This window comes from Lepidochelys kempii, chromosome 1 (genome assembly GCF_965140285.1).
Source record: "Lepidochelys kempii isolate rLepKem1 chromosome 1, rLepKem1.hap1, whole genome shotgun sequence".
NCBI lineage: Eukaryota > Metazoa > Chordata > Testudines > Cheloniidae > Lepidochelys > Lepidochelys kempii.
Window position 1 is genome coordinate 22,814,267 of NC_136380.1, and position 27,643 is coordinate 22,841,909.

The 27,643-nt window shown below is 44.7% G+C and overlaps 2 protein-coding genes across 7 annotated transcripts; one reads left to right on the forward strand and one right to left on the reverse strand.

Annotated features, from left to right (window-relative positions):
* Positions 1-11: 11 nt before the first annotated feature.
* On the forward strand, positions 12-14,155 carry LOC140908670 (transmembrane protein 126A). 3 transcript variants are annotated; one of them, XM_073336306.1, is made up of 5 exons: positions 12-165; positions 3,450-3,571; positions 12,024-12,217; positions 12,852-12,966; positions 13,885-14,155. In XM_073336306.1, exons 2-5 carry the CDS (start codon positions 3,459-3,461, stop codon positions 14,087-14,089), a joined length of 627 nt encoding a protein of 208 aa, XP_073192407.1. In that variant the 5' UTR covers positions 12-165; positions 3,450-3,458; the 3' UTR covers positions 14,090-14,155. The 3 variants fall into 3 exon arrangements, with proteins under 3 accessions (XP_073192407.1, XP_073192417.1, XP_073192398.1); XM_073336316.2 differs by lacking the exon at positions 12-165 and adding an exon at positions 178-770; XM_073336297.1 differs by lacking the exon at positions 12-165 and having other exon boundaries at positions 3,441-3,571.
* CREBZF (CREB/ATF bZIP transcription factor) lies at positions 3,189-27,614 on the reverse strand. Of its 4 annotated transcripts, XR_013635578.1 has the most exons (5): positions 26,528-27,614; positions 25,844-25,921; positions 24,328-24,398; positions 9,609-9,743; positions 3,189-4,243 (listed from the first exon to the last, which is right to left on the reverse strand). XR_013635578.1 is itself a non-coding variant. In XM_073336276.2 (3 exons), the coding sequence occupies exons 1-2, from the start codon at positions 27,436-27,438 to the stop codon at positions 25,873-25,875; spliced, it is 960 nt and encodes a 319-aa protein (XP_073192377.1). In that variant the 5' UTR covers positions 27,439-27,614; the 3' UTR covers positions 23,303-24,398; positions 25,844-25,872. The 4 variants fall into 4 exon arrangements, 1 of the variants encoding a protein (XP_073192377.1); XR_013635579.1 differs by lacking the exon at positions 9,609-9,743; XR_012157949.2 differs by lacking the exons at positions 3,189-4,243; positions 9,609-9,743 and adding an exon at positions 17,322-20,729.
* Positions 27,615-27,643: the final 29 nt, after the last annotated feature.

The window sequence follows — 27,643 nt, forward strand, 5'->3', positions numbered from 1 at the left end:
GGGGAGTCGGGAGGGGCGTGTCTAGGTCATATGACTGGTAAGATGGCGGCCCCCAGCGGAGGACTCCGTGTGACGGGGCGGGGCCATGTTGGGGGGCCTGTACGGGTGGCACTGCCATACCCGAAGAAGGAGCAGTGGCAGCTGGGGTAGGACACCCAGCACAAGGTAAGACAGGGCAGCGGGGCACGACTCTGCTTCACGGCGCCTGAGGAGGCCACGCTGAGACAGACCAAGGTCGCATCCGCCCAGCTCCAAGGGGGAAGCTACACAGCTGGGGGGCGACCTGTCCGCAAGGCCCCGCTGGGTCTGTGCGCTTGCAGGAGAGATGAGTAGGGGTGGGACCCTGGCAAGGCAGCGGGAGCCGCTGGTGGTTGGCTGCTGCATGAAGACACGAACAGAAAGAGACCTTAAAACAGGGTGGAAGGAAGGTAGAGGCAGAGCCATTGGACGCTCACTGGGGAGATTATTGCTGACGTCCTGAAGGTTATAGTACATAAAAAATAGATACAGTACAAGGAAAAGCAACTCTCCTTATGTGAATAGTATTAAACTGGTATCGGGGGTAGCCGTATCCACAAAAACAACAAGGAGTGCAGTGGCACCTTAAAGACTACTGGATTACTTTTAATTAAAGAATAAAACAGGTTTACTTAACTACAAAGAGAAATTTTAAGTGAGTTCAAGTCATGAGGCATTGAAGTTAGAAATAGTTACAAGAAAAATAAAGATGAAAACTCTTTCTATACTTAACAAACTGGACTTGATTCAAGGTGAGGTCCCTTACCACATGTTTTCAGTATATTACTTGCCAAATTCTCAGGCCAGGATCTGCTCTCAAAGTCCATAGGCTGTTTCTTTTGTTGTCTTAGGTGGAAAGTAGAGATGGATGGGGAGAGAGATTGCCTCACCCACCTTGCATCTGTTATGTTATATTCTTTCCTGGGTGCAAGTCTGTTCCTAAGGCCGGTCAAAAAAGGCATTTTAAAGCAGCCCTTAGTCTTAGGTGCTGTTCCTGTAGTCACTTACACAAAGGTTTAAGAGTAACAGCCGTGTTAGTCTGTATTCGCAAAAAGAAAAGGAGGACTTGTGGCACCTTAGAGACTAACCAATTTATTAGAGCATAAGCTTTCGTGAGCTACAGCTCACTTCTTCAGATGCATATCGTGGAAACTGCAGCAGGCTTTATATATACACAAAGAATATGAAACAATACCTATTCCCACCCCACTGTCCTGCTGGTAATAGCTTATCTAAAGTGATTTCCAGCACAAATCCAGGTTTTCTCACCCTCCACCCCCCCACACAAATTCACTCTCCTGCTGGTGATAGCCCATCCAAAGTGATAACTCTTTACACAATGTGCATGACAATTAAGCTGGGCTATTTCCTGCATAAATCCAGGTTCTCACATCCCCCCCACCCCCATATACACACAAACTCACTCTCCTGCTGGTAATAGCTCATCCAAACTGACCACTCTTCAAGTTAAAATCCAAGTTAAACCAGAACATCTGGGGGGGGGGGGGGTAGGAAAAAACAAGAGGAAACAGGCTACCTTGCATAATGACTTAGCCACTCCAAGTCTCTATTTAAGCCTAAATTAATAGTATCCAATTTGCAAATGAATTCCAATTCAGCAGTTTCTCGCTGGAGTCTGGATTTGAAGTTTTTTTGTTTTAAGATAGCGACCTTCATGTCTGTGATCGCGTGACCAGAGAGATTGAAGTGTTCTCCGACTGGTTTATGAATGTTATAATTCTTGACATCTGATTTGTGTCCATTTATTCTTTTACGTAGAGACTGTCCAGTTTGACCAATGTACATGGCAGAGGGGCATTGCTGGCACATGATGGCATATATCACATTGGTGGATGTGCAGGTGAACGAGCCTCTGATAGTGTGGCTGATGTTATTAGGCCCTGTGATGGTGTCCCCTGAATAGATATGTGGGCACAGTTGGCAACGGGCTTTGTTGCAAGGATAAGTTCCTGGGTTAGTGGTTCTGTTGTGTGGTATGTGGTTGTTGGTGAGTATTTGCTTCAGGTTGCGGGGCTGTCTGTAGGCAAGGACTGGCCTGTCTCCCAAGATTTGTGAGAGTGTTGGGTCATCCTTTAGGATAGGTTGTAGATCCTTAATAATGCGTTGGAGGGGTTTTAGTTGGGGGCTGAAGGTGACGGCTAGTGGCGTTCTGTTATTTTCTTTGTTAGGCCTGTCCTGTAGTAGGTAACTTCTGGGAACTCTTCTGGCTCTATCAATCTGTTTCTTTACTTCTGCAGGTGGGTATTGTAGTTGTAAGAAAGCTTGACAGAGATCTTGTAGGTGTTTGTCTCTGTCTGAGGGGTTGGAGCAAATGCGGTTGTATCGCAGAGCTTGGCTGTAGACGATGGATCGTGTGGTGTGGTCAGGGTGAAAGCTGGAGGCATGCAGGTAGGAATAGCGGTCAGTAGGTTTCCGGTATAGGGTGGTGTTTATGTGACCATTGTTTATTAGCACTGTAGTGTCCAGGAAGTGGATCTCTTGTGTGGACTGGACCAGGCTGAGGTTGGTGGTGGGATGGAAATTGTTGAAATCATGGTGGAATTCCTCAAGGGCTTCTTTTCCATGGGTCCAGATGATGAAGATGTCATCAATATAGCGCAAGTAGAGTAGGGGCTTTAGGGGACGAGAGCTGAGGAAGCGTTGTTCTAAATCAGCCATAAAAATGTTGGCATACTGTGGGGCCATGCGGGTACCCATAGCAGTGCCGCTGATCTGAAGGTATACATTGTCCCCAAATGTGAAGTAGTTATGGGTAAGGACAAAGTCACAAAGTTCAGCCACCAGGTTAGCCGTGACATTATCGGGGATAGTGTTCTTGACGGCTTGTAGTCCATCTTTGTGTGGAATGTTGGTGTAGAGGGCTTCTACATCCATAGTGGCCAGGATGGTGTTATCAGGAAGATCACCGATGGATTGTAGTTTCCTCAGGAAGTCAGTGGTGTCTCGAAGGTAGCTGGGAGTGCTGGTAGCGTAGGGCCTGAGGAGGGAGTCTACATAGCCAGACAATCCTGCTGTCAGGGTGCCAATGCCTGAGATGATGGGGCGGTGATGATGCATCTGAGGAAGTGAGCTGTAGCTCACAAAAGCTTATGCTCTAATAAATTGGTTAGTCTCTAAGGTGCCACAAGTCCTCCTTTTCTTTTTGAGGATTTATGTTCTCTCAGAATCTTATGGCAGGCAGACTTTCCTGCTGAACAGGGCAGCTTAACAGGGCTTGCGTACCCAAAAATTCCCCAGACATTTTTAGCTGGATCATGTCCTTTTGGTTTTTTGAGGGCTTTTACATTCTTGAGAGGTTAAAGCATTAGCTCGTATCATTTGCCTGCTTGTCATGCAAAAGTTATCTGGTTATGTTGTGGCAATGTCATTTAACCAAAACTTGTCTTGTTCCTTCTCACTTTATGATCCAGAGCCTTAAAATGTCAGGGAGAGAGCTTGAACTAAATTCACCACAGGAAAATGCAAGGCTTCAACATACAAAAAAAAATGAAGCTCTGCTAAAAATGTTCATTCGGCTTCCAGAAGCAGACCAGTAAGTGATGCTCCTGTCTTTATTTGTTTTACCAATTAAGTAGCTTTTGTGACTTCCTTTTTTGTTCTTGTGTTTGTAAATTGATGGATGATTTTCAAAGATACTGAATCACATTTGAAATGTAAATGATGATTTCAGGGAAATTGCTCTGTCGGGTGTAAGCTCGGTGCATCATACTCCCTCCCCAGAACAGCTGGGGAACCAGGAGGAATGCTGTGGAAAAGCCATGATAAAACCCATATATTGGAACCTATTGCCAAGCACCTAGTTGCTCAACACCAATCAGTTATAAAACAAAGCTTCTAATCTTAACGTGGTCAGCAAATGAGCCTTTGCCCTGTAACCAGATAATCATCGTTCCCTTCTCAGTTCGTACTGTTAGACTGAACTAAAAGTCTGAGGAAAAATTTGTTAGACTAGTGTCTTCCATTCTGCATGTTACACTTGTTATGGTGGACCATGGAAGAGAGCAGCTGCCAAAGGCCTGGACCTTATTCTGAGATTGCCCTGCAATGTGGTGGCAGGACCAGAGCCTGGGTTTCTGGAGAGAAATCTAACAAGAGGCTATGGTCAGGAGAAAGGAGCCCTCTGTGAAGTCACATTTAATGCACAAAGTTGTAGTTCAGCCAGTCCTGTCATCCTCTTTTCCTCCACTCTGCTCAAATCCTTGACCTGCAGAACAAAAACCTCTATAAATAGCATAGCACTTCTGCCTCTACAGCCCCCTTTGCTGACTTCTCAGCAGCAAAAATCCCTTTTTTCCCCTTATAAACTTTTTAAGTGTTCAAGCTTGACTAGGTTCAGCTGGACTCATTGCCTTGGACTCTGAAAACCCCTGCTGGGATTTCACCTCAAAACCCCTACAGCACTGCCTGGATCAGCAGGGTCTCACAGGGACACCAATGGAATAGTGAGGCAGGACTGCAGAACACCCAGTAGGCAGTGTTTCTCAAATGCGGCCACCACAGGCTTTTCGTGCAGCCATGACAGCCCCCTGAGTGGTGATTGGGGGTGGGGGAAGCATGGTCCCCTCACTCCCTGTTGCTCCTGGATGCGCTCCCCTGCACCGCCTCTGGAAACAGGTGGGGCACAACACTGCAGGAGCAAGGTGAGTTCTTGACCCACCTTGGGGAAGGGGGTTTGGGCGGCAGACTCCAGCGGCGGGACTTGAGGAGCCTGGCCATGTGGCCCTGGGCTCCAACCACAGAGCAGCAGGTACTGACACCTCCCCCTTGGCCCTGGTTCTAGCTGTGTGGCAACTGGCGCTGGTCCCTTATGCCTGTCCCAGGCTCCAGCCGCACTGTGGCGAGTGCTGGCCCTAGGCGCCGACCCCTAGCTGCACAGCAGCGGGCTCCAACCACAGGGCTTCGGGTAACAACTCCCGGCTCCAGCTGTGGGGTTTCAGTCTCTGGCCCCCCAATTCTGGCCGTGCAGTGGCGAGCACTGGCTCCAGCCGCCAAAGCCCCGCAGCAGGCTCCCACTGCGGGGCTTTGGGCACCGACCCATGCAGGTGCTGAGCCCCCTCCCCATCTCCAGCTGCCCAGCCCCTTGCGCTGATCCCCTGCCCCCGCCGCATGACAGCAGGCTCCCAGCCACCGCTCTGGTCCTGGGCTCTGGCCATGCAGTGGCGGGAGCTGGCCCTGGGTGCCAATCCTTGGCCGCACAGCAGCTAGCGCAGGCTCCAGCTCCGGACTCTGGCAATGCAACAGCAGGGAGTGGTCCCAGGCACTGACCCACACCTCTAGCCATGGAACAGCAGGCTCCAGTCCCTGACTCCGGCCATGCAGTTCCTGTCCCTGGCTCTTGGCTCTGGCCGTGGGCTCTGAGCCCCAGCCCTGGCTGCATGGCAGCAGACACCCACCCCTGGCTTTGGCCGTGAGGCTCATCACCCACTCCCATCACCCCAGGCGCCTGCTGCCTCCCGCAGCCCCGCATCCATCCCACCATTGCCTCCCCCGTCAGCTGTCTGGATCAGGGCTGGGTCCTGTGGCTTGCTGAGAAAAGTGATATTAACAAACATACAAGTATCACTTTTCACAATCTCCCAGATAGCTACTAAATCTGCTGTGAAAAGTGATACTTGTATGTTTGTTAATATCACTTTTCACAGCCTCCCAGGTAGCTACTAAGTGTGCTGCGAAAGTGACATTAACGAATATACAAATATCACTTTTCACATAGTTAGTTTTATTACTGAGTCTGCAAAATAGCCGTACATATATAAACTACAATGATTTGGATGTGTATTTGTGCATATTTAATTGTTTTTCCTGAAGTTAATTAAGTATTTTAGGAAAAAGTGTCAGTGCAGCCACGAGCGAGAGCTGTACTCTGAGGCCAATGTTGTGAGAACCCCTGCCCTAGGGGACAGGGAATGACCCTGTACATCCCATCACATGCTGCCTGTGGAGAGCTTAACCCACATCTACTGCTACAAAGTTTGTGACTTCTGGAACGGTAGCAGTTGAGCCGTGGTGGTGTAGCCATGTTGGTCCCAGGATGTGAGAAAAACTAATATGTGGCGAACTAGAACAATGCTTTTGCCAACTCAAGGAAGTGTTTCACAAACAAGATGACGCCACCTGCAACTACCACATCCCTACCAACAGTCATAAGAAAATAGAATCATCTGACTGGAACCCCCCAGTGGATGAAACCATACACTGGATCATTACACGGATTGCTTCAAGGCGAGGGAGGGGGAGACTGAAATCCTTAAATATCATATCCGCCACTAAGAGGATAGCGATACCAATCCGGAAATCCTATCCCCCACATAGTGCTCAAACCAGCAGACACAGGAGGTACCAGCATAGTTCTCTGTCATGATGACTAAGTCAAAGAAGCCAATCAACAGCTCTCTGACCCCACCTACAATAAAGAACTCATAGAAGACCCCACACCACAGTTCACACTGGAATTGAAGGATATCATCAAATCCTTTCCCAAACAACTCAAAGAGAAACTCTCTACAAACTCAATCCCCACAAACCCACCCCATGGACTTTCTACATGCTTCCTAAGATACACAAACAAGGGAACCCAGGCAGACCCATCATATCTGGCCATGGCACTTTTACTGAAGGAATATCAGTACTCATAGAAACCATCCTCGAGCCACTCACCACACAACCGTCTTCCTCCAGAAACTGTACAACATTAACAGCCTCCTTCAGAACACCATCACTGCCCACCGCCTCCTTATATACCAACATTCCTTACCATGAGAGCATCACTGCCTGTCTCAAATACCTACAAAATAATAAACAGTGCTTAGAAGTCCACCTCAAACACATCACCAAACTCATCCATTTCATTCTTACCCATAGTAACTTTACATTTAACAACAAACGTTTGTTCCAAACCATAGGAACAGCTGTGGATAATGCAATATGCTAACCTCTTCATGGGTCACCTCTAGGAAGAATTTCTGGAAAAATGCACCCTGAATCCAATGATATACCTGAGATACATCAATGATGTTTTCATCCTCTGGACAGACAACCTAAACTCTCAGTAAAAGGATTAGGGCCTGTCTTATAGCGCCTCCTTCTACCGGACCAGGCTTTGCTCTTGCTGAGTCAGCTCACTCCTTGGGTTAATTCCGTCTGAGTGCTCTCTCAAGGAATCCAAGGAAGCAGTTCGCAGCATGGTTAGTTCTTTTATTTAAGCCGCCTTACCGTACAAAATCTAAACCTTGCAGATTCTTCCGTCAAGGTCTGTGCAGGCTGACCTGCTCCATTTCTCAAGTCTGGCTATGTCTAAATAAGCATTTTTGTTGGTCAGGAGCATGGGAAAAAACCCATCCTCCGGACCGACATAAGTTTCACCAACAAAAGCACTGGTGTGGACAGCATTGTGTCAGCAGGAGATGCTCCCCCGCTGACATAGCTACCACAACTTGTTGGGGGTGGTTTTAAATATGCCAACGGGATAGCTCTCTCCTGTCAGCATTGAGCGGCTACATGGGAGACCTTACAGCAGTACAGCTGTGCTGCTGTAAGGTCTGTAGCGTAGACGTAGCCTCAGTCCCTCACACCAGTAACCAAAATTTCCTGGCTCTTACCTCAGAGTCTCAGCAATAAAGTACTCCACACAATCTCCCAGCTGTCTGTTTGGTTTCTAGAGTAGTTCCTCCTTGCAACAGCTCCACTAGCAGTCAGGGCTGTCAACTTTCTGGAGGATATTTCTATCTTCTCTTCTCCCCTACCCCATTTCCTGCTGGCTTCTTTTATAAGGGTTAGCTAATTAAATTGCAACTTCTTGGGCTAGTCTACACTGGCAATGTTAAAGCACTGCCGTGGCAGCGCTTTAACATGGCTTAAGTCGTCGCAGCACAGCGTTTGGAGAGCTCTAAAAAAATCACCTCCATGAGGGGCGTAGCTACCAGCACTGGTGTACGGTCTACAATGGCGCTTTACAGCGCTTGAACTTGCTGAGCTGAGGCGTGTGTGTTTTCACACCCCTAAGCGAGAACGTTGCAGTGCTGTAAAGTGCCAGTGTAGACAAGCTCTTTCTCAGGTGCATAGGGTGGGGCTAATCAGCCAGCCAGCTGTAGGCCTTGGACCCCAAAGGAATTATCCTTGTACCTTCACACTCCCTCAGATTTCCACCACAACTTCAACAACCAGCACCCATCCATCAGACTCTCTCTAGAACGCTCCGGCACCAGCATCAACTTTTTGGACACCACAACCAGCTTCAATAATGTACCATACAGGCAACTATATACAAGAAGCCCACAGATTACCACATCTACCTCCACAACTCAGTAACAGTCCCAGACACACCAGGCAATCTATTATCTACTGCCAGGCTCTCAGATACTAGAGAATATACTCTGAAGAGACAGTCCAGGATACACAGTTAAAACTGCCTTACCCAATTAAGGACACTCCACCAGAGAAGTAGATCGTATCATGGAACAGGCCACCCCAATATCCCTATAGATTGTGCTTCAATACAGGAGGGGGAAAAAAATTAACAGCACACCCCTAGCTGTCACCTACCACCCTGCACTAGAACCCATACATGGTAAAAGCAAATAATTACAACCCATAGTAAACAGGGACCACATCCTCAACTAAATCTTTAACAACCCCCTGCCCCTTTTCTGGCCTTCAAATACCCCAACCTTGCCAAGCTTCCCACAGACCAGGACACATCAACTCAAAGCGGCACCAGTCCCTGCCAGAACAACAAATGCAAAACTTGTAGACAATCTCCACTGCTATAATGATCAATACCCCCCACAACACACCTTTCAGGATTTATGGGTCCTGCGTATGCTCATCACAACATATGGTGTACCACATTCAGGGCATCAAATACCCCCAACAACAAATTGTGTATGAAACCAATCAATCACTCGGCTCTCCAATGAACTCACATAAAAATGATCGGACAAAAACACCCTACCCTCCATGAGTGAACACTTTTCACAAAGTAATCGCCTGTATCGCTGACCGGCCTCGTCCTTAAAGGAAACCTGCAGAACACCTTCAAAACGTGAGCCTGGGAGTTCAGACTTCTCATTCTGCTGGATGCTTAACCAGGACAATGATTTTGCATCCAATGAAGTGAGGGGGAAGGATAGCTCAGTGGTTTGAGCATTGGCCTGCTAAACCTAGGTTTGTGAGTTCAATCCTTCAGGGGGCCATTTAGGGATCTGGGGCAAAAATTGGGGATTGGTCCTGCTTTGAGCAGGGGGTTGGACTAGATGACCTCCTGAGGTCTCTTCCAACCCTGATATTCTATATTCTAAGTGAACTGTAGCTCATGAAAGCTTATGCTCAAATAGATTTGTTAGTCTCTAAGGCGCCACAAGTCCTCCTTTTCTTTTTACTGATTTTAGGGCCCATTACAACAATTTGATATACAGCTTGTTCCTACTAGCCCTCCATTGTCCTACCACCGAAGAGGTGTTAATTGCCCACTTCATTGTAGGAAACCATTTAAAATGTGTGAATCCCTTATGTTTAACAATCTATCCCACCTTGTATTGAGCCTGGACCCTCTAGTTTAATCTTCTCCATACCTGAGGAAGAGTTCGGTGATGCTCGAAAGCTTTTGCACCAACAGAAATTTTTCCAATAAAAGCTCACCCACTTTGTGTGTCTCCTTTGTAAGTTTTGGTAGTCATTTTTCTTAAGATGCAACGTATGTAACAAACCTAAGTTGGAAAAGGGGAGGAAGAACTGAAGGTGACATTGTGGAAGTGATGCAGTCGCACAAGCTGTCTTATGCACAACCTCATGATTCAGATAAAAGTCATTTTTGCAATTAATTAGCAGTATATAATCCTTACTACATCCAGTTTGTTTACATAACACTTGTCTATTACGTATTAACCTCTGACCTTTTTCTTTTTTTTCAACCCACCTCTGCCTATTTTTGTTTGTTAAACTTCCGCAACTTGGGGTACTGTAGAGTCAAAGCAAATAGGCTGGACATCTGAACCAAAGGGCAAACAGAGGGATAATTGGGATAGAATAGGAAGGGGAGATGCGGTCTAATGAGTTCCTTCATCCTGTAACCACTCTAATGCATGCATTAAATTTGATCACGCTGAACTGAATACGCCTAGTTAGGATTGAAGCCAAGATGCATTCTTACCTCACCTTGGATGTTCTGTTTGTATGTACCTTTGTCTTTTTATACTTAGACTGTAACTCGTCAAGGCAAGGATGTGTCATCTTACAGTATCTGTTCATATAACCCCTAGCACATTTCAGGCACTACTAGAATATAAATAAGTAATTTTATCACTGCTCTGCGGACCATTTTAAAGAATACTTGATTGAGTTCAATAGAGAGTTCTGCTTAAGGTTGGATGGCATATGTCTTGGTTAAAACAAGTGGGATTCAGCTTTTAATAGTAAATATGGACTTGGGAAAAAAATGAATTGGGATCTAAAACCCTGTATTGCCTAAGTCAGAGGTGGGCAAAATACAGCTCGTGGGCCAGTTCCAGCCCATCTAACATTTTTGTCGAGCCTGCCAGGCTCTTTGGCTGCCCCCTCATGACCTCCAGGCAGCTGAAAATCCTGCAGCACAGTGGAGTGCTCACAGCCTGCCTGCCATGACCCCATGCCGCTCCTGGAAGCAGCCAGCTGTTGCTGGCATGTCTCTGCACACCCCTGGCGGGGGGGGGGGGCTCCGCATGCTGCCCCCACCCCCAGCACTGTCCTCACAACTCCCGTTGGCCGGAAACTGGCCAACGGGAGCTGCGCGGGTGGTGCATGCAGGCATGGGCAGTGCACAGAGACCTGCTAGCGCCTTCCTCCCAAGGGGGACGCAGAGATGTGCCAGCAGCCGCCCGCCCGCCTGCGCCCTGCTGCATCAGGAGGGGCCTATGGTAAGCGCCTCCTGGTCAGAGCCTGTGCCTTGCACCCCCCTCGCACTCCAGCCCCCTACTCCAGGTCAGAACCGCCTCCTGAACCCAAACTCCCTCCCAGACCCCGCCCCACCCTCCATTAATGTAGTAGATCAAGGATCGGCAACCTTTGGCATGCAGCCCGTCAGGGAAAGCCGCTGGCAGGCCAGGACGGTTTGTTTACCTGCAGCATCCGCAGGTTCGGCCGCTTGCAGCTTCCACTGGCCGCGGTTCACCATTCCATGCCTATGGGGGCTGCGGGAAGCGGTGTCCAGTACATCCCTTGGCCCATGCTGCTTCCCGCAGCCCCCATTGGCTTGGAACGGCAAACTGCGGCCAGTGGGAGCTGCGATCAGCCAAACCTGTGGACGCTACAGGTAAATAAACTATCCCGGCCCGCCAGCAGTTTCCCTGATGGGCCGTGTGCCAAAGGTTGCTGATCCCTGTAATAGAAATATGCGGCCCCTGATGATGTACTAAAATTCGTGGAGTGGCCTCCCTGTAAAAATAATTACCCACTCCGGCCTAAGTGGTTTGCTTTTGCTGTGTAACACCAAGGCTAAACTTCAATGAACGTAATTTTTTCCAGACAGTTTTTTGTATAGGGGCTTCTCACATAACCTAATGTTTTTATTAGAATGTTACCATAGGGAAGCGTAAGATCATTTCCAACACCCACAGCATTTACTGTACCAAATCAGACTGTTGTTCCTCAAAAACAGTATTTTTACCTCTGAGTTGCCTATACCATCTGTCTGGATATGCCTGTGGTCCCCTATAATTGTAGAATCTCAGTTTTAGAAGATAACCCCTCCATGTAATTCACTGGCCAGTTGTGCATACTTCAAGGTGTACCTACTTGTTCTTCCCTGATCCTTACCACTATCACAGTAACTTCAGGCATACAGCAGAGAATACTGTACCTAGTTGCTTCTGAAAGCAGGATGACTCCATTTTAGATCATCTTCAGAGTAGTAATTTAATACAGCATGTTCCCAAAGACATAAGACTGAACAAACAGATATCCTGTACACCACACAGTTGCTTAACATTTTAACCTAATTTTCCCCCCCACAGGAAACTCTTAACACATGGATCATACTTCCTAGGAATAAATGGAGGCTTTTGCGGTTTAATAGCAAACAGTTTTTTCAGACGCATCCTAAATGTGACAGAGGCTCGGATTGCTTCTAGTTTGCCAATGGCTGTTCTTCCATTCCTCACAACAGCAGCAATTTACCACGGTGCTGTAACCGTACCTTTAATGTCAGGTAAATTTTTAATTCCTTATGAAGGGCACTGTTTTCAAAGGTCCCATGTCATAAAAACTGTCAGGGTGTTTTATATACAATACCAGAAAAGCTTATGCTTATTGCAAAACAGTGAAGCAATGTAGTGTTGAAAACCTCACCTTGTACATGAACTGCCAGGTGCACAGAACAATGTCAAAAGACACCACTTTTACATTTATGCATATACAAAAAACATTCTTCAACCTGAATGGCGTGTAGGTGAGGGGATATAGATGGAACCGATTTTTCTATGACACGCCCCACTAATTTTTGAACACTTCACCATCAATGGATCTGTGTTTGCAACTCCCCTTTGAATCAGTAATGCTTATGTAAAACTGTTTGTTGCATCCTGGCACTTAAGTTTAGGTGCAATTACAGCCATACAAATTGGGTTACATTTGATTGGAAACTCTATAGAGCTGAACGGTGGAGGGGTGTCATAATACACTAGGTAGACTCTTCTACTTAATCTCTAGTTCCAGTTCATCATAGCCATTTCCGCTGACAATATATTTCACTTCAGAGAGCCTGCCTCTTTAAGCTCAGGTTAAAATGTAAAAACAATGTAGATACTGTATCTTAACTGTGAAATGACTTGTTTGTCACCTAGGTGATCTAACGTGTGCAACCTGTGCATTAGTGAGAGGAGGATTAATTGGGACTGTTATAGGTGGTCTATATCCCATTTTCTTGGCTATTCCTATAAATGCAGGACTTGCAGCCAGGTATGTGAAATTTTGTTATACTTTGGTTTCTTGGGACAAATTAATTATACACAGTTCTTCTCAAAGCGTAATTGGCTATTTCAGTCTTTTTGGATATTACAGAGCAAAAAAAGTTTTACAATGGGTGGAATAAGTAAGATTGCAGAGCAGCATTCATAAATCTTATCCTGCCTAGCCCCTGCTGTGTGATGAGTTCGGCAGGCTGAGTGGGACATCTGTTCTATAGGAAAACCAGAGTTGCCTAAAATATGGCTAACCTAATGTTTGAAGGTCTTTGAACAGAAGGTAGATAACTAAGCATAGTACTAATCAATTGGAACGGAACAAGATTAAGGAACAGATCCAGGAACTGAGGACAGAGAGCCGGGCACATGAGCTCCCATCTCAATGGTGACTCCCTTTTGTGATCCTAGGCAAATTACCTCTCTGCCTCCACTTGACAAAATGAGGGTATACTTTACCCCCCAGGGGCATTCTAAAGACTGGTCTGTAAAGCAATTTGAAGTTGAGCCTTATAATCATGGCAAGTATTAATACTTTACTTCTAATCTGGATCACTGGTTCCTAGTACCCAAAAAAGCTAGTAAGGGTATGTCTACACAGGAACAAAACACCCATGGCTGGCCGACTCAGGTTCACGAGGCTGTTTCATTGCTGTGTAGACTTCCAGCTCAGAATGGAGCCTGAGCTCTGGGACCTGGAGCCTGGGCTGCAGCCCAGGCCCAACACAGCAATGAAACAGCCCTGCGTCCTCAGCTCTGTAAACCCGCGTTGGCTGGCATGGGCCAGCCAAAGCTGTCCAATTGCTTTGTAGATATACCCAACACCTAAAATTTGTGTAATTTTAAAGAGGGAGATAGTCTTGTTAACTTTACCACCGATTTTCCCCTAAGTTTTACTGTCTTGTGTTCTGTATAGGTACAGCTCAGCTCCCTTGCCTGGGAAAGAGAATATGTTACGCTTCTGGATTAAAGTCTCTCAACCAATCTTTAAGAAGATGAGTTTTGCTATCCTGCTGCAGGCTGCATTTGGAACTTACCTCAGCTCAAGACAGTATGGAATATTTATGAAAATGCTCCAGCTGCCTGAAGCAAGCAGCAATCCTGAAGAACTCGAAGATTAAAACTAAAAAATACACAACTCTCTAATGCTTGTGTGGGTTACTACAATAAACCGTGAAACTAAATAAGGCAAGAAAGTTACTGCTTTGTGGGTTTTTTTAAATAAGTAAATCAAGACTTTTCAATGTGTTTCACTATTAAATGGTAAACTGAAACAGAATTTTGTTTTGTGTACTACTTTTAGAGGGGAATACCCACTTCCCAAACACATTTTTGGAAGCACAATTCAGTGTTCATTATGTATGACCCCTACAAACTTATCATAGAGCAAAGGTTATGCAGTTTTTTTAAGTTATCAGGGAGCACTCAAAACTCCCCAAATGTACTAAGAAATACATATATGCTGATTTTGTGCATCAGTCAAATGGGATTAGAGGTGCTGCATTAATACACCCATGTCTCTCCTCCCGCCCACCCCTTCATATCAACCACATAGTCTAGAGGCAATGTACAGGTATGTAGGACTATCATCAAATAGAGTTAATTCAACACTGAATTAGGGATCTTGCTGGCAGTCTTTTTTTTTTTTTTTTTTTTTTGTGCTCTGGTAAACCAGTCTTGAGTGATGATGAACTTGGGGCAATTTAATACTTCTGATGCCTCACACCTTATTTGAGCACCTGTTCATCAACAGAATTACACAAAAATACATCTATAACCTGGGTTTTTATTCATAATGTTACAAACCAAAAAGCAATATGGATAAGTAGTTACCATAGTACAAGTACTGTATTTATTTTACCTGCTCAGGAGTTGAGACAATCTGTTCCAAAACAAGAATGCAGAATCTAGATCAGTCCTTGTTCGTTTTCCACGTAATAGCATCTTAGTTTAAAGTATGCCAACCAACCTCCTCCTTCCATCATTTCCTTAGGATATTACTGCACAGCAAAACATCTTGCCCTCAGGAAAGTTCTTAATTTAGCCTATTATTTAAACCACCACGTGTGTTGGGCATTTTTATGTAAGACAGGGAAGTAAATTAGTCAAACATGCTCAGTTCTGTTCCATGAAGACATCCATGAATCATTACAGTTGCACTCTATGCTAGAGTAGTTATACAGCTGCAGTGCAACAACATCAGAGAGGGCAAAGAACTCAAAGACCCCCATACAAGGCAGCAATTGCATCCTTAGCCAATGTGGCCATGGCTGCAAGGACAGCCACCAGGCAGGGGACAGAGAGTTGTTTTTTGGGAGGGGGGAGCTTGTAAAATGTGAATTTGTTTCCAACAACCCCTTAAGTCTTTTCATGAGCTTATCCTACAAGATTAAACTTAATAATGGATGTGTGCATAGGACTAGCTTTATTTTCTCATCAACTGGAACAAATGCTCCAGAGTTTGGCTGCAGACAATGCAAAATACCCTTTTCAGCATTCTAAAAATAACCAGAACCTTCTCCCCCTCTTCTGGAAGTCCTAGGGAAATCTGAGCAGCTATAAGAGGAAAAAGTTTTACCTTAGATTTTTTTCAGGGGTTAGGTTTCTTAACTCTTTAAATTTTCCTCCAAGCTGAGGGTGTGGAGTGAGGGGTCAGAAGCAGCTCTGGACAAGATGGTTCTAGACCCAATCCCCCTCTAATTCCCTGAATTAGAGCTAACTTCCAGAAGTTCTTCTCATAGAGCTTGTCTATGGAATTTTTGCATTTGCTTTAATAGCCAGCAGTTAAAGTAATACTAGTCCCTAGAATAGATGCAGCCATACTGGTATAAAAGGTACTTACGTTAATGAAGCTTATTTACATAAGTTTCTAGAAATAAGCACCTTTATATCAGTTTCTAAATTGATAAAGTGATAGATTTAATATTACCTCAACTTTCTGCTTTTCTACATTCTAGCCAAGGGGGAGCAGTAAGAGGAAGGAACTAGTGTCTAGCTGCAATTTCAAACCACTGCTCTAGTCTATAAGTAATTCCCATCCTTAATAATGCATTGGAGGAGTTTTAGTTGGGGGCTGAAGGTGACGGCTAGTGGCGTTCTGTTATTTTCTTTGTTAGGCCTGTCCTGTAGTAGGTGACTTCTGGGAACTCTTCTGGCTCTATCAATCTGTTTCTTCACTTCCGCAGGTGGGCATTGTAGTTGTAAGAAAGCGTGACAGAGATCTTGTAGGTGTTTGTCTCTGTCTGAGGGGTTGGAGCAAATGCGGTTGTATCGCAGAGCTTGGCTGTAGACAATGGATCGTGTGGTGTGGTCAGGGTGAAAGCTGGAGGCATGTAGGTAGGAACAGCGGTCAGTAGGTTTCCGGTATAGGTTGGTGTTTATGTGACCATTGTTTATTAGCACTGTAGTGTCCAGGAAGTGGATCTCTTGAGTGGACTGGACCAGGCTGAGGTTGATGGTGGGATGGAAATTGTTGAAATCATGGTGGAATTCCTCAAGGGCTTCTTTTCCATGGGTCCAGATGATGAAGATGTCATCAATATAGTGCAAGTAGAGTAGGGGCTTTAGGGGACGAAAAGAAGCCCTTGAGGAATTCCACCATGATTTCAACAATTTCCATCCCACCATCAACCTCAGCCTGGTCCAGTCCACACAAGAGATCCACTTCCTGGACACTACAGAAAATAACAGAACGCCACTAGCTGTCACCTTCAGCCCCCAACTAAAACCCCTCCAACGCATTATTAAGGATCTACAACCTATCCTGAAGGATGACCCAACACTCTCACAAATCTTGGGAGACAGGCCAGTCCTTGCCTACAGACAGCCCCGCAACCTGAAGCAAATACTCACCAACAACCACATACCACACAACAGAACCACTAACCCAGGAACCTATCCTTGCAACAAAGCCCGTTGCCAACTGTGCCCACATATCTATTCAGGGGACACCATCACAGGGCCTAATAACATCAGCCACACTATCAGAGGCTCGTTCACCTGCACATCCACCAATGTGATATATGCCATCATGTGCCAGCAATGCCCCTCTGCCATTTACATTGGTCAAACTGGACAGTCTCTACGTAAAAGAATAAATGGACACAAATCAGATGTCAAGAATTATAACATTCATAAACCAGTCGGAGAACACTTCAATCTCTCTGGTCACGCAATCACAGACATGAAGGTCGCTATCTTACAACAAAAAAACTTCAAATCCAGACTCCAGCAAGAAACTGCTGAATTGGAATTCATTTGCAAATTGGATACTATTAATTTAGGCTTAAATAGAGACTGGGAGTAGCTAAGTCATTATGCAAGGTAGCCTATTTCCCTTTGTTTTTTCCTAACCCCCCCCCCCCCCCCCCCCCACGACGTTCTGGTTAAACTTGGATTTAAACTTGGAGAGTGGTCAGTTTGGATGAGCTATTGCCAGCAGGAGAGTGAGTTTGTGTGTGTGTGTGTTTGTTTCCGAGGGGGGGGGGGGGCCCTGGATTTGTGCTGGAAATGGCCCACCTTGATTATCATGCACATTGTAGGGAGAGTGGTCACTTTGGATAAGCTATTACCAGCAGAAGAGTGAGTTTGTGTGTGTGGTTTTTGGAGGGGGGTGAGAGAACCTGGATTTGTGCAGGAAATGGCCCACCTTGATTATCATACACATTGTGAAGAGAGTGGTCACTTTGGATGGGCTATTACCAGCAGGAGAGTGAGTTTGTGTGTGGGGGGGCGGAGGGTGAGAAAACCTGGATTTGTGCTGGAAGTGGCCCAACTTGATGATCACTTTAGAGAAGCTATTACCAGCAGGACAGTGGGGTGGGAGGAGGTATTGTTTCATGGTCTCTGTGTGTATATAATGTCTTCTGCAGTTTCCACGGTATGCATCCGATGAAGTGAGCTGTAGCTCACAAAAGCTCATGCTCAAATAAATTGGTTAGTCTCTAAGGTGCCACAAGTACTCCTTTTCTTTTTGCGAATATAGACTAACACAGATGTTACTCTGAAACCTTCCCAAAATTGAGACACATTCTGCCAACATATACAGTATTCTGCATTGTTACTTGAATCCTGAATGGCAGACCAAATATCTTCATTTCCACTTTTACTAGTCTGATGAAGAAGATAGAAAAGAAGACAGCAAAGTGGGGTGGAGTTAATTTAAAAGCCTCCATACCCAGATACCAGAAAGGTCAAAGCAGAAAGAATTTTGGAGCCTCCTGTCATCTAATTTTGCACATAAAATTCATTAGCTTTCTTCTAACCAGGACAGTCAGTCAAGAGGCTGAAAGTGATCTATGCTGCTCAAGTAATGTGTAGCCCTCATTACCCAAAGACATCTTCGGGTCTCACAAAGTAAGTGGTCTGGGCTGATGTCAAGGTACAGTCACACTCACTACAGCACATTCTAGGGTGCTTTATGTGAGATGCTAATTTGAAACACTCTAAAGTTATACACATTTAATGAAGAGGTAAGTACAGTAAGGGCATAGATATGTATCTTCTTTGCAAATATACAGTGCAATCCCACATACCAAATATGTCTGAAGGACATGGAACACCCTTCACAAAAATGTAGTAAACTGCCAGCCAGCAGGCTCCCCAAATTTTAGAGTGACAATGTGTCAGCTTGTTCAAGAGTAGCCTGCTCTAAAGAGAAAATGATCTGTGCTTCTGTTCCCCGATCCTAGAGTTTTATTGAAAACAACCATCAGGTTTGTTAGTGAATCTATATCCTTGGACTAGTGTAAATGGAATGCACAGTTGCTGTTTTATTGTATTTGTCCAACTTTCCAAAAATTATGTGCATGCAATTGACAAGTATAAGAGCAATGTGATTGCTATGGCAGAGAAACAATCATGTATACGACAGTAATTCTAGTTTCCTAGGTAATTGAAAGCCTGTGGGGTGAGCCTGATTTATACAGGGGAAAAATGAGCAGAATCTGTCCCTATATTTACAATTTACCTAATGGAACCACACTATTCTTCCTCCGCACACACAGCGCCGAGACCTCCAGCATTCCCTTGTAGTTTTCTTGCCATACCGGATTTCATCTAAACAAACATTTAGCTCCTGTACTGTTCAGCAGTTATCACTGGCACTCTAGGGTCCCATGACCGGAACAAAGGTATTTTACAGGACAGTATCAAAGCTGCATCACAGAACTGAGACAGAAGAAGCATACATAATCAATGCCTAGCTCAAACCAGCATTTAATCAAACTAATTAGTATTACACTCATTCCGCTTTGGAAACTAAACTAGTTTAAAGAGTAACAATTGCAGCCCTGTACCTTTTTTTTTTTTAGACTGTTCACCTGATGACATTCTTTTACACTAAATAATTTATTCAAATTTAAAAACTTAACAAGTTAGTCTGTATCAGGAGATTGAAAAAAATAGGGACACACACATTGTGGCTATTGGCCAGTCACTGTTTAAAGTTACAAAGCCTGATACTGAAAAGTTTTTAATTCATCCACTTGTAAGTTGCACCAGGAAAAAATTGTTTTTAAGTTACTGATGCAATTTTTCTCTCAGTCAAATATGTTAGCATGGCTATTTAAAGATTCATCGATAAGGGAAAAATTGTTTTAATGCGGGGCTACTTGCCTCTTACATACAAATACTTCTCAGTATGCCCCAGTACCTTTGGCATTTCACATCAAAAAAAAAAAAAAATTCCAAGTGGTTGAGTTATGTACCTTCTAGTAACAGCTACCATCACACAAATTGTAGGAATACTATGAAAAGTAGTATCTATGTTACATTATGCCAAAAGTCAACTGAAAACTAAGCAAGAAAAAGTTTAAAATCCCAAGTCAGCAGTTACAGGTACGGTCATAATTATTTTTAGTTACATCCTTATCTGTAGAGATTCTTACCATCATGGCAAAAACAGGTTACACACAAAAACATCACTACTGCAGTAGCTTTCACTGCATTTTAAAGGCAAAATCTACTGTGCAATTAAGAAGCAATATAGATGGATTCTGAAGGTAGTCAAGGTCTAATCTTCTGCTGGAACGATGGTGATTCAGATTATGGGAGGGAGGGTTGTTAGAGGGGAAAGGAATGGAGAAGCCTGCTGTACCATCATGAGCAGAGCTCTCCGTTTTATGAACAGTGCTACAAAACACTACTTCACCTATCACAACCAGCAACAGCTTTCTCCTCTCCTTGCTCCCAATCCCCCTGGCAATAAACACTCCCCTCCTCTTCTTGATTTCTCCTAAGCCCAAAACAGGCACACCGCCCAAGAAAGCCCCACACCCACCACTGGTGACCTACGTTTTACTATGCTTAAAACTACAAAAAAAAGTTTCTGAATACAAAATATCCATTTGGAAACCCAGATCATATGTTGTACACCTACTGAGGCTTTTGTAAGTCTAAATAAATAATAGTATAATAGGCTGTATACAAAGTATTACAATACTTTCCTTCACGCAGAAGATACCATATCCAAATACACAATCCCCAAAACACATTACCATAAAGGTTTTTAAAAATGGGTAATTTTATGAAAGTTTTATACATAAAACCTTTGCTTTATTTTTTAATAAGTCCCTCAAAATTTCAAAGGAAACACTAGGACTCTCCACTTTTGGCAAGTGACAAAAAAAACCTGGTAACTCAGATACATCAGTAGATGCCAAAATTTGTGACATGGCTCCCCATAATTACTTTGATACCAACTCTCCAGGCAGTTACAGGTTGCAGAAAAATTGAATTGTTTTTCCCCCAGGTGCTGCTAAGCTGTTTGGAGAAAAGAGAGAAAGGTTAATTTGCAATGCTATTAAAATGCACAGGCATTTAAGATTACTGAGAATTAAGTCCTATTTCTTACTGATTACTGTAATGGTCTTTAACTACTAGAAAAACATCAGCAATGAAAAATATTGCACTATCTTCATGCAGTTAAGACACAAAATGGTGATTCCCTTCTGTTTACGTGTATGTTCAGTTTATAACACCAATTATAACCTTTAATCAGTTATTCCTTTGTAGCGCACAGCACAAAACAAAGCCAGACGTTAACTCTTCCAGCTGCTCATTAAGCCAAGAAATACACTCCCTTATGTCATTATTGCTTAAATAATTTTAACTTCTTTTTATTCATTAATTTAATCTTCTTACTGAGGTATTTCCCCACTTCTTTTGTTATAAATAAGGTTAAGATTTTGTCATGATTATTTTTAGTTGAAGTCATGGACAGGTCACAGGAAAAACAAAAATTCACAGAAGCCTGTGACCTGTCTTTGACTTTTATTAAAAATAAGGTGAGGGCTAACTTCGGGGGGCGTGGGGGGGAGAGACTTACACAGCTCCAGGGCCCCTGCAGGACCCATGGAATCTGGGAGCCCACAGGGCCTACCACCTCAAAGCACAGGATTGAAGTTGAAGCAGAAAATGTCACCAAGCTCTCTGAAAGTCATGGAGTCTGTGACTTCCATGACAAAAATCTTATCCTTCGTTATAACTGCTGTAGACTGAGCCAGACTACTTTAAGTACATGCAATGCCTACACTTAAATTAGAGATGGAGAGGCAACCAATAACTCCACACCCCAACAAGCCACTTTCTTGAAGCGCACCGTCCAAAGAACAAACATCTTTCTAAGACTCTCTCAACAACTGAGCATTATGATACAGCCTTGCAGTCAAACTCTAAAAACCTGTTAAAATTTATCAACTGTGTACTCTCAAACCCCTGCATATATCCAGAAATGTAAACCACTTGGGAAGCGTAAGGCCATGTCTACACTACAGGTACCACAGCGGCATAGCTATGGTGGTATAACTTTGCTGGCATAACTCCATACCGTAGATGCAGCCTTCAGTGACAGAAGGGATTTTTCTGTTACTGAAGGACCACCGCCTCCCCAAACAATGGTAGCTAGACTGATGACGGAAGCATTCTTCTGGAATGCTTCCATCATCAACCTAGCGGCACGTTCACTGGTGGTTAGGTCAGCATAGCTACGCCACTCAGGGTGTGGATTTTGCACACATCTGAGCAATGCAGCTATGTCAACCTAAATTTTAGGTGTAAACCAGGCCTAAGTCAACAGTTACACTTCATCAAGTTTAGCCAATTTGTTCAACATTTGACTATTGTCATTTACTACATTTTTAGATAAACATATTGCAGAATACAGTCAAAATAGAAAAAGTTATATGCGTAAGACCCTATGTAACTGGCAATACTGCGGATTCCGCAATAAAAGGCTTCCACCGCAGTTTGACAGTGGGAGCTGCGAGAGCCCCCGCTCTCGGCCCCAGGCGGCCAACAGCAGAAAATCATGGAAAAGTAATAACGGACTTTGTTACCGTAAGTAATAGGGTCCAATATTACTTTTCCATGGCGTGTCTGCACCTCAGCCACAGGGTTTTGACAATCATTTGCAATTCAAGTCGGGCCTTATGTGCGTACCTATTACTCAATGGAACAAGCACTTTGTTGGCCCTTAGTCTGCAAATTTAGTATGTGAAACAAGAACAGGACATAAAATTATGAACTAACAACATGACAGTAAATAGAAAGTAGATAACCATCAACATTAGGAAGCAAAAAAATGAAATGAAAAAATGAGAGAGAGAGAGAGAGAGAGAGAGAGAGAGAGAGAGATATGTCACCAGAACATGGAAGTAGCTACTAAGGGTGTGTCTATACTTAAAACGCGACAGCAGCACAGTTGTGCCACTGTAGTGCTTCAGTGCAGACCCTATCTACTCCAACATTGGTGTGGATAATCCAACTGGTTCTCTCATTGGTGTAGATAATCCAATTTTTTCATCGACCTAGCATGGTCTACATGGGGACTTACTTAGTCATCTTAACAATACCACTCAGGCATGTGGATTTTTCACACCCCGACCAATGTAGTTGTACCGACCCAATTTTCTAGAGTAGACCAGGCCTAAGATTTCTACTTAAGTTACATGGTTTCTTGAAGAAATGCTGCACACAGTTAAAGTGTTATTTATTAAATGATGTATTTAGTAAATCAGAGTGGTCACTGCAAACTCCAAGGAGAAAGTGCCACTGCATCTTAGACTCTTGAGAAACAGCAACAGTTTTATTCCATCCCCACCCACAAAAGTTGTTCATTTAAAGAAAAAGTAATTTTATAAAGCTGTAAGACAAATCAAAGTATGGTTTAACTCAAATACCAGTTTTATATTCTTGCTTAAAAAGCTTCCCAACTGATAAAAACGTACAGGCAACACTGTTAGCAATCCCTTTTTCAATTCCCAACCATCTAAAGATCCATCCATTAAAAACAAAACGTTGAGTTAATAACAAAATGAAAAAATTTGAGCCCATAATTGAAAGATCAACACATCTGGTTTTATTATAGTACTGTATTCTTATTTGTACGGCACAAAGCTAATTACAAAGAAACATTTACAAGTTTTTCAAGTATCGTTAAGAAATCAGTTCAAGGTTTCTGCTTCAAAAAGCTGTATTTAACAATATTCCATACAGATAGCACAAATTGATTAGCATTCAAAGAATTTTCCCCTCTGTTTGGCTTACATATGATTCAGAAGGCACTAAAAATCCCTGCAGTCACATTCTTGGGGGTGGATCCTGTTCTTAGTTGTACCGGCACACAACATTTTGCATGTTGTAAAATTAACTATTGCTCATACACAGTAGATTTTACAGAACGCAGTGATGGACATGTGCATATTAGAGACCAGGATTAAGTCCCAGATTGCTCTGATCCAACAACAAAGTGTTTATAATTGTGCAAAAAGGGGGAATCCTATTACAGAGCAAGACAGTGTCACATTTAAGTTAAGGTAACTTAATAGTTACCTTAAAACTTACTAAAAATACCATGGCAGTCTTCCATGCTTACTGTTTTAATATTTTTGTTGAATAAGATGTTGAAGTAAAGATGCATTTCTCCAACTATGAGCCCTACACACTCAGTCTAGGCTCAAGTAAGTCCAGTTCTTCCCAGCTCACATATCACCAAGAATAAGAGCTCTAAAAGTTAAATTAGGCTCTCAATGACACTTGGACTACCCCATGGCCTACAATGGGGTTATATAAGTGTCAAAAATTGGAACTCAATAGATAATCTGGCTGATACTGTACATGATGGAACAGAATCCACAGCTAACTAGTTCTTAGCTGTGCTGGCTCTGTATTTCTGTGAACATGTAACTCTGAATACAAAGAAAGCAGAGGTAAAAAATTACCTTTGTACACAGTCACTTTTCAAATTAGTATCACACTAACTTTGGACTGGTGAGATTAGTTTTTCCAAACATTCAAGCTTTTCAAAAATGAAAGACAGCAGAAGCCCTGTTACCTCTTTTTCCCCCATTTCTTATACTACCTTTTAAAATAAAGCAGGAAATGTGGCCAGCAGCTGGTCCCGTCTCTTCTGCCCCAACACAGCTGTATCCACTTTAGCATAAAGAAAAACAAGGATGCTAAATACACATATACTTTTTCAAACAGTGATGTTTCACAAAGAAATTAGTTGTCTCTTCTCTTGCTCTTCCTTTAACTTCTATTACCACTAATGGGAGCTACTTAAGCACATCACTGGGAGGAGGAGACTCTTCAATTTACTCTTAATCCAACATATAAATCCATTTATTATACCTTAGTGTTAAGGTTTAAGTATATTAACTCAATCATTTTACAAATAGAGACATCTCAATCATTAACTCTAGACTTAAGTTGACCCATTCTTTGTGAAACCTCACTTTACATTTAATTATTTTTCACACCCTTTCTTCCCCAATTTACATACATGTGAATAATCTAAACATTTTAATACAACCAAAAAATAAAAAAGTGTATTGTAACCTATTCGTCTTGCAAGATAGGGTAATATTAGTGCTGATCCAAAAGCAACTCTCACACATTTGTCTGTGACCCCCCCAAATTATTTTATTCCTCCTCTCTTAACTAAACATGGAGGTCTGCATGCGCATTATTTTTTCAAACCATCAATGTCAAGACAACCTTTGTTCATCTGCAGATTGTATTTCCTAACTGACTATAGAAAGTTAGAGATATTTCTGAATACTCAGAGATACCAATTTAAGATCCCATAGTAAAGTTACACAAGTATGCATGTAATTTAAGTAAAAAGCCACTTTTGAAATACAAGGAATCTCAGTGATCTTGGGTATACAGACTATTTATGGTGAACTAGAATTAGAATTGCAATTCACGTTACAGTTATGTGAAAAAAGTAGGTGACTTGCCTGCATTAGGGTGCCATTGTACAATGTTAATAATTGAAACCAATATTTGGGTTATGTTTAACATACAAATTTTTACATCACCAAGTAAGGTAGACTAATGAGAAATGACTTTTTTAAAGTGATTTTGAGAACCATCAGGAATTGTATACCACTGGAAGGCACAAATCCTGACCTTTCAAACAAGAACCATTTGCTTATAGTTCTGGGTGGTCTAAAAACAGAAGACCTTAAAAAAAAAAACACATCACACTCATTACCATATTATTTGTCCTTTCCCCTAATCAGATGCATATTTCAGTAGCACATATCTTAAAAACTGCTACTATTAGAAGGAAAGCAAGCAGTGTACGTTATTCCTTTTCCATTAGTTTGTGAGCTACTGGCTACTAAAATCAAGTCAAAACTCCACTGCAGAATATAGGCAAGGAGAAGAATAATAATCAGAATATAGTTTTAATATCCACTACCTGTCCATTGGCCAAAGCTGGAAACACTTTGGCAAATCAGTACAAATGCTTTCAAGATGAGAAAACATTTCTAAGCACTGGTCCTAAACCAGTGATCAGAAAAACCTGGACTAAGCATCAATGCAAGCTGTTTGATATCGCATTATGGGAATATATGGATCCTTACCAGGTTGCGAGGTGGAAAACGACTGTTCTTTAACCCCTACACAACGGAGCCTGGCAGGGCAAGCACCTAAAAAAGAAACTGTCAGAGAGGTTTAATAGTAATGTATAATTGAGACTTGTTACAGTTTTATATGCATGCTTTAACTGTTTGCTGATCAATACTATTTTTGTTCTTAAGTCTGTCCGGTGACGATGTCCTAATAAAGCAGCATTTTTCTTTTAAAAAAAAACAAAAACAAGTATTTTCAGCTCCTCAGGATAAGCCGACTACACATTATCTGATTCAAAACAGGGTAGACAGTATTATCTTTACTGGCAACTGTGGGCACTGAGCACACTTTCATGCTTCAGGTTTGCGTGATCTTTCACTCACTGCTGCAAACGGGCTCCGAATACACCTGCATATGTCAGGTTGCACAATATTTAGCACGCTGCTGTAAGCAGATTCCAAGCGCACTATTTGTGCACCAGTTTTGCACAATCTTTACCCAATACAAACAAGCTCCCAAGTGTGCCGTTCACGCGAGCTCTTTACCCTCTGCCACACACGGGCGCCGTTCCCATGCCAGTTTTGCCTACCCCCTATTTTTCAAGCCATGGCCTGCTTGCTCCGCCACGGCCCGAGGCCCCCGGATGTGGGCACGGACAGGTGAGAATAAAGACTGAAGCAGGTACTTGACCCTACATTTTGAAGGAGGCACATGCCCGCCTGGCACACAGGGAGCAGAACTCCACCGACAGCTGATCCCTGTCCACGTGGAGGCAGATCCCGCCGGTGGCCGGCCGCTCCTCCGCCTCCAGCTCGCCAGCATCCCGGCTCGGCAGGGCGTAGTCGTGGTCGCGGCTCTCGCCAGTCTGTGGTGGGTGCTGATGGGGCGGGTCCATGTCCCTGAAGAGGCTGGTACGGAGCCTGAGCCCGCCCGCCCCGGCCAGGCGGTTCAGCAGCTGCCCCAGGGCGCTCTGGTTGGCCAGCACGGCCCGCAGGTAGTTAGTTTCCCGCTCCAGATCCCGCAGGCGCCGGTTCAGCCCCCGGTTGCGGTCCCGCAGCTGCCGGTTCTCCGCGGCCAGGCCCTGCAGGCGGCTCTCCAACCCCAACACGTACTGCTTCTTCTTCAGCCGGTTCAGGCGGGCCGCGGCCGCCGCCTTCAGCCGGCTCCCCGCCGCCACCCCGCCCGGGCTGGCCCCGACCCCGCCCGGGCTGGCCCCGCAGCTGCTCCGGCCCGGCGCGCTCAGGGGCGGCTCCAGCTCGTCCTGCTGCCCGCAGAAGCAGCCGCTCGGCTCCACATCCAGGTCCCAGTGCGGCTGGGCCGCCTCCAGCAGATCGCCCAGCTCCAGCCCCAGCCCCGCGAACGGGTCCTCCTGCTCGGCCAGCTCCTCGGCCCCAGCGGCCGCCTCCCCCCGCCCCTGCTGCGGCTGCTCCAGGACGGCCGCGTCCCAGCGCTGCGGCTTGGTGCGGGGGCCCTCCGGCTCCTCCTCCCCGCCATGGCCGCCTCCGGCCCCAGGGGCCGGCCCCGCGCGGGGGAGCTGCCAGGCGGCGGCCGAGGGGCTCTCCCCGCCCGACGAGGCCGCCAGCAGCTGGGTCAGGCTGTGGCGCATGGTGGGGAGGGGGCGAGGCCCGGGCTTCCCCGCAGGCTGGTCCGGGGAGAGGGAGAGGATTCCCCGCCGCGGGTGGAGAGACGCCGCGGGGCGGAGAAGCTGCAGGCCGCAGCGCAAGGGGCCGGAAATGGCGGCTCCGCTGGCCGCGCCTGCGCGGGGCTGCTCGGCCGCCGCCGCCGCGCGGAACCGGAGAGAGAAGAGGAGC